We start from the raw sequence: 7082 nt of genomic DNA on the forward strand, positions 1-7082 counted from the left end.
GCCTCTGAAATCAGCACCCTCAGGCTTGGACAGCGCAGGCACTGTCCTGGTCTTTGCCATCCCTCCCCAACCTTTGGAGACTGAGCAGGCACATCAGCCCACGCCTTTCTTCTCTCTTAATACCACTGATTCTGCTCACTTCAGTTGCCTCTGTGTCAATTAGAGCCACACCTTTTCCGTATCTCACAGGGCAGTGCATTGAGCAACCCTCTCATGGGGTGGGGCCCTTCTGCAACGGGCTGTTAGCCTTTTGTGTTGATTTTACCCATTTCACTGTAAATGACCTTTTCCTGACTTGGTCTCCACTGTGTTATACCCATTTGTGTTACGGGCAGCCAGCTTACTTCTCGTGGGCTGAGCTGGTTAACTGCTCCGTGCCAGCCAGCTGTCCCCATCCCAGCCCTGCTTCAGTGCACATTTCCCCCGCCCCTTCCTAAGTTCTTTTTGCTGTTTTTTTCTAATCATTCATGAAGTCTGTATCATATTTCTTACCTAAACATGGTTGTAGTTAAATTTTTACCCACTTTTCTCAGCCTATATTTCTATCTTAATTAACCATGTAACTGTTTTACCTTTCCTCCCAAACAAAATGAGACCTTTTATTCCTTGACAAGATAAGATGCTTTTATTTCCCTCATCATATCCCAAGTATGAAAATTGTCTGATTTTTTTGACTAAATGTTTTCTTTTTACCCTTGGAACTCAGATGTTTCATTAAACTGTGTCAAAATAGATATTCTCTCCATGAGAAAGGTTTTGTACAATAATTTTTAAAAAGATGTTCTCTTTCTATGTTCCTTCCCAGCATCATTTGCTTTTCTGCTGAAAACTCCATTTGTACTTCTGCCAAGGAAATGCCCTTCTGCCATTGTTTGGTTGTGTTCTGTATCTGCCCCATTTGCATCTCCTGGATGCAGGGTAGATCTCTTTTTTTTTTTTTTTTTTGAGGCAGAGTCTCACTCTGTCTCCCAGGCTGGCAGGCTGGAGTTCAGTGGTGCGACCTCTCCTCAGCCAACTACATCCTCCGCCTCCTGGGTTCAAGCGATTCTCCTGCCTCAGCCCCCCGAGTAACTTGAATTACAGGCGTGTGCCACCACGCCCTGCTGATTTTTGTGGTTTTTTTAGTAGAGACGGGGTTTCATCATGTTGGCCAGGCTGATCTTGAATTACCGACCTCAAGTGTTCTGCCCACCTCCGCCTCCCAAAGTGCTGGGATTACAGGTGTGAGCTGCCGTGCCTGGCCAGGGTGGACCCTTGAATCTACCCTCCATTTTATCTTCAGTTTGGTCATATTTTTCATGGGTTTATCTCTTGTTCTGAGAGATTTTATTAAGTTGACTTTTAAAAATCATCACTGAGGTTATTTTCCCCGATAATCTTTTTTTTCTTAGCAGGCACTTTGGAGGGCAAGTGATTAGTTTTATTTTAGTGTGAAAAGTGCCTAGATAGAGTCCTATATGGAATACATAAAGAACCCTTGCAACCCAATAATAAAAAAGGCCTCTATCACGATAGGTTAGTTTTCCTCGTTATGAAACTTTACGTGGGTGGATTAAGTCACAGTGCATTCCTCTTGTGTTTGGCTCTTTTTTTTTTTTNTTTGAGAAGGAGTCTTGCTCTGTTGCCCAGGCTGGAGTGCAGTGGTGCAGTCTCTGCTCACTGCAGTCTCCGCCTCCCTGGTTCAAGTGATTTCTCATGCCTCAGCCTCCCAAGTAGCTGGGACTATAGGCACGCACCATCACACCGAGCTAATTTTTACATTTTTAGTGGAGACGGGGTTTCACCATGTTGGCCAGGCTGGTCTCGAACTCCTGGCCTCCAGCGATCCACCCACCTCGGCCTCCCAAAGTGCTGGGATTACAGGCATGAGCCACCAGGCCCGGCCTGTGTCTGGCTCCTTCCACTCAACATTATGTTTGTGAGATGCATCCATGTCATTGTGATTAGTTTCTTTCATTCATTTTCACTGTTTTCTAGAATTCCATTTACCATACTTTCAAAGTTTACCATTGTTGAGTGTTTCCAAACTGGAAATTACTGCAGACAGTACTATGAGCATACCCAAATGTGGCTTTTGAACATCCAAATCCGGGCCACACTTGGTCTGCCATACAGTTTCTGTAATGTTTGTACCAGTTCACACTCCCAGAGCAACATGTGAAAGTTTTATTTGCTCCATATCTTCTCGAATTTAGGAACAATTTCAAACTTAGATTAAAGCTGGGAGTATTATACAAATAATTGTTGCCTGAGAGTAAGTTGCCAAGTTCATGCCGTATCACCCCAAATATGTTAGTGTGTGTTTTCTACAAACAAGGAGATTCTCCTGTGTAACCAGACAGCAGTCATCAAAGCCAGAGAAATTAACATCAGTACATTGCTACCATCTAATCCTTAGTCCCTATTCAGGTTTCACTAGTTGCTCCAAAAATGTCTTTTATGGCAGGAGGATCAGAATTAATATATAGGCCAGGCGCAGTGCATTGAATCTGTTATCCCAGCACTTTGGAGACCAAGGTAGGAGAATTGCTTGAACCCAGGGTTTCTGGACTAGCCTGGGAAACATAGCAAGACCTTATCTCTACAAAAAATAGAAAAATTAATCCGGCATGGTGGCACACACCTATACTCTCAGCTACTTGGGAGGCTGAGGCAGGAGGATCACTTGAGCTCAGGAGGTTGAAGTCGTAGCGAGCCAAGGCTGCACCTTTCTATTCTAGCCTGGACAACAGAGTGAGACTTTGTCTCTTAAAAAGAAAGAAAAAATGTGTAGCATTTTGTTGTTGTGTCCTTTAATCACCTCTAGTCTTCAACAGTTACCAGTCTTGTCTTTCATGATCACAATGCTTTTGAAGATTACAGACCACCGATTTTGTGGAATGTCTTCCTCTTTGGGGTTGGAGTTGTCTGAAGTTTCCTCATAATTAGGTTCAGGCTTTGCTTCTTGGGTAGGAAAGTCACAGACAAGATGCTGCATTCTCACTGCAGCCTGTTAAGTGGAACACAGTTTTCACGTATTTCATTACTGATCTTGCTTACTTTGATCACTGGATTAAGTGGTGTCAATTAGCCTTTTCCACTATAATCTTTCCCCTTTTGTTGTTAGTAAATAGTTAGTGGGTGGAGCCTTTGAAACTATGTAAATATCCTGCTTCTCATCAGACTATTTAGTTAGTTAGTTGTGTCAGTATGGGTTCACGATTTCCTGTTTTACTCCATGAGCTATAATTCATTATTCTTATTACTTATTTTGACCATGTGAACCCATTCAGGCTGACTTCTATGTCCTTTTGACATGTCCCCATCATTTCAGGTACTTCATGAATTCTTCCTCCCCTAGCCCTAGAATCAGCCATTTCTCTAAGGTGACCTCATTCCTTTTGGTAGAGGATAGTATTTAGAAATGAAGATTTGAGCACTAGATAGGTTAATTGCTGTGTCACCCAGGCTGTAGTGCAATGGCGCCATCTCAGCTCACTGCAACCTCCACCTCTCAGATTCAAGCGATTCTCCTGCCTCAGCCTCCCACGTAGCTGGGATTATAGGCGTTTCAGGTGCCCACCACTACACCTGGTTAATTTTTGTGTTTTTAGTGGAGGTGGAGTTTCACCATGCTGGTCAGGCTGACCTCAAACTCCTAACCTCAGGTGATCCACCTGCCTCAGCTTCCCAAAGTGCTGGGATTACAGTGGACTCTTGATGTGGGTACCTCCCCACAACACTTGGGTCTACCTCTCTAATCCAGGTTGCCCCCTTGCAGTGAGACCACGCTCACCCACAACAGGCTGCTACTCAGTGGCAGCACTCTCTTTATGCTGTTTGGACTCTGAGCCCCTGTGCCAGGCTGAACTCCCCACATGGATGCCCTCACCTCTCCTCTTAGGTTTGGACAGGCTGCACTTCTGTGTTGATGCCCTCACTCGGAGTCCAAGCTCCAACTCCAGAGGCCTGGGCACTCCTGGGCTTGGATGACTCCTTTACCCCACCTGTGCCCCGACTCCCCTGCCAGGCCCTCTCCATGGAAACTCCATATCCTGCTTGGGTTCTGACACCCTGTGGCCTATACCAGACCAGCCCCTGCCTAGGTACCTTCTGAATTCTTCTGGGACTGTGACACCCTACCAGGCTGCCGTTTCAGGGAGACACCTTCTTAAGAATCACTTTTTATTTCCAAGAACTTTTTGTTCTTTGATTGCTTTGTATTCATATTATGGATATAGTGCCGTCTTGAATCACTGTGAGGATAACAACTCAAACATTTAAAAAGTTTTCTTCAGTATAGAAATGTTTGTACCAGGCTGTTGAGCTGAATAGTTTATATAATAATGTAGAATTGGAAACAAAGTATTAATAAGTTGCAAGACAATATTTAAAGAAAAATAACTTTAAATTTTTAATTTTATTTTACATACACGTGTGTGTGTGTGTGTGTGTGTGTGTGTGTGTGTGTGTTTTGTGTTTGGGTTTTTTGTGAGACGGAGTCATGCTCTGTCGCCGAGGCTAGAGTATAGTTGGCATGACCACGGCTCACTGCAGCCTTCACCTCCTGGGCTCAAGCAAGTGTCTCACTTCAGCCTCCCAAGTAGCTGGGACTACAGGCATGCACCACCACACCTGGCTAATTTTTGTATGTTTGTAGATACGGGTTTCACTATGTTACCCAGGCTGATCTTGAACTCCTGGGCTCAAGTGATTCTCCCACCTTGGCCTCCTAAAAGTGCTGGGATTACAGGCACGAGTCACTATGCCTGGCCTGTTTTACATATATCATGTAAATATGCATAGAAAATCATGTAAAAAAAAGTGCTGGGATTACAGGTGTGAGTCACTATGCCTGGCCTGTTTTACATATATCATGTAAATATGCATAGAAAAAGGTTGAATGGCTATTCATCAAACTTAACAGTTGCTATCTTCTAGGCGTGGCTGCAGGGAGGGGATTTAGGAGAGCTTTAAATTTTGCGTGTTTCCGAATTATTTAAATTATTTTACAATGGCCATTTTGGAAGGTGGGGGGGACCAAATATTTAAGTTTGTTTTTCAGGGTAAAGGAATATTAGAAGTAGAATTGTAAGATGAGGTCTGAGGATGTTTATTTTATAAATGATTGTACATATGGCACTTAGGAAAGCCACAGCATGATTCTAGCACTAGGCCAGTTGTAAATAAAGTAGGAGGGGATATAATATTTAGATGCTTTGGTTATGTGGATTTTGCACTGAAAAGATTTCTCTCCCTCTCTTGGCAGGGCCCCACAGTTCCCCTCATAGACCTGGAGCACGTCCTTCCACTCATGTTTCAGGTTGTCATCTCAAATGCAGGCCACCTGAATGAAACCTACCATCTCACCCTGGGTCTTCTCGGCCAGTTAATTATCCGTCTTTTGCCAGCAGAGGTAGACGCCGCGGTCATCAAAGTCCTCTCAGCCAAACACAACTTGTTTGCTGCAGGGGACAGTTCCATTGTGCCAGATGGCTGGAAAACCACCCACCTGCTCTTTAGCCTGGGAGCTGTGTGTCTGGACAGGTAGCCTTGGTTCTCGCTCCCCTAGCCACCTGCCTTCTACCCACCGTGGTGTTTGTTTAAGATGAAGGTCTGGCTGTTGATTAATTTCAGTGTGCTACAGTTCTGTTGTCTGAGAGTTTTGTGGAAATAGAATTGGGTTCATGAGCAGTGCTGTCAACCCACATTAAAACTGTGCTTAACACCAGCATTAACACAGCTGAGCAGTCTCGGCACTGGCTGCTGATTCAGCTCTCTGATGAGGCATATTCTGGTTTTTTTTCTACGAGCAGTAAGTGTAGGCTTTGAGGTTGAAGAAAATCTATTTTCATTGTAAAAGTAACAGAACTGCAACATCAAATTTGGAAAACAGAGATGAAGGAAAAAGCTCTGATGAGTTTGGAGCCCTGTGTCCTGCCCCTAATGGAGCTCTTGCCTTCCAGCCGGGTGGGCTTGGACTGGGCGTGCTCCATGGCAGAGATCCTGCGCTCACTCGACAGCGCCCCACTGTGGCGTGATGTCATCGCCACCTTCACAGACCACTGCATCAAGCAGCTGCCGTTCCAGCTGAAGCATACCAACATCTTCACCCTGCTCGTGCTGGTTGGCTTCCCCCAGGTACCACACTCCGAAGGCCTGAGGGCCTGGTCACCCCTTCCAGTCTTCTCTGTGCACACCAAAGTGTCTGTGGCATCTGTAGATGTAGGTATAGATATCTTCGGAAGCTTTTGCCTTTGCCTGTATGCCTTGCTTTCACAGTATTGAAGTATTTTCAGGATTATGGGATAATTTATTCAATTTGCATTTTTAGCAGTTAAGCCATTTGACTCACTTAGGAGCCAGTAGTTGGCTTTGAGTAATAGGTAACCGTAACACGTTAAACTACAAATAACTCCAAAGAACAATTGTCTTTCATTTTGGCATTCATCTTGACCTTATTTCTAATCTTCATGTCTCAACTGATTAGGACAAAGGGGGGCTGTAAAAACATGGCTTCATCCAGCAAGGACTGAAATCAGTTCTGTGCCAGGCCCGTGCCAGACTCTTTGGACTTTGAGATGAGAAGGTCTCTATCCTTGCATGCTTATTGAAGTCAGAGGCACAAAGGAGGCTGGGCTTGTGTCTAAGTATTCTTTCTGGTCTTGATGCTTGAGTTGCCTTTTTGTCTCTATCTCCCATGTTCTAGGTCCTCTGTGTGGGAACCCGCTGTGTTTATGTGGATAATGCCAACGAACCCCATAATGTGATCATCTTGAAGCACTTTACTGAGAAGAACAGGGCTGTGATTGTTGATGTCAAAACTCGGAAGAGGAAAACAGGTACCATGAATAATTTTTTTTTTCTAAGAATGGAAGAAAAATGTCTAATTCCTGCTTACCCTAAAATCAATGAAATTACCTTGGCTCTTGGCCTGCGTTTGATTTTTTTTTCTTTTTGAGACGGAGTTTCACTCTTGTTACCCAGGCTGGAGTGCAATGGCACAATTTCGGCTCACCGCAACCTCTGCGTCCTGGGTTCAGGCAATTCTCCTGCCTCAGCCTCCTGAGTAGCTGGGATTACAGGCATGCGCCACCATGCCC

The 7082-nt window shown here is 44.6% G+C and overlaps 1 protein-coding gene across 2 annotated transcripts in view; it reads left to right on the plus strand.

The window, feature by feature from the left end:
* Nucleotides 1-7082, plus strand: part of ZZEF1 (zinc finger ZZ-type and EF-hand domain containing 1) — a 132671-nt gene that overhangs the window by 101674 nt on the left and 23915 nt on the right. For both annotated transcript variants that reach the window (XM_017512181.2, XM_037732700.1), the window contains exons 40-42: nt 5249-5526; nt 5946-6120; nt 6689-6821. In XM_017512181.2, coding sequence (XP_017367670.1) covers nt 5249-5526; nt 5946-6120; nt 6689-6821 — 586 coding nt within the window. The remainder of the gene's footprint in view (nt 1-5248; nt 5527-5945; nt 6121-6688; nt 6822-7082) is intronic.

Source organism: Cebus imitator, unplaced genomic scaffold (genome assembly GCF_001604975.1).
Source record: "Cebus imitator isolate Cc_AM_T3 unplaced genomic scaffold, Cebus_imitator-1.0 Scaffold464, whole genome shotgun sequence".
Classification (NCBI taxonomy): Eukaryota; Metazoa; Chordata; class Mammalia; order Primates; family Cebidae; genus Cebus; species Cebus imitator.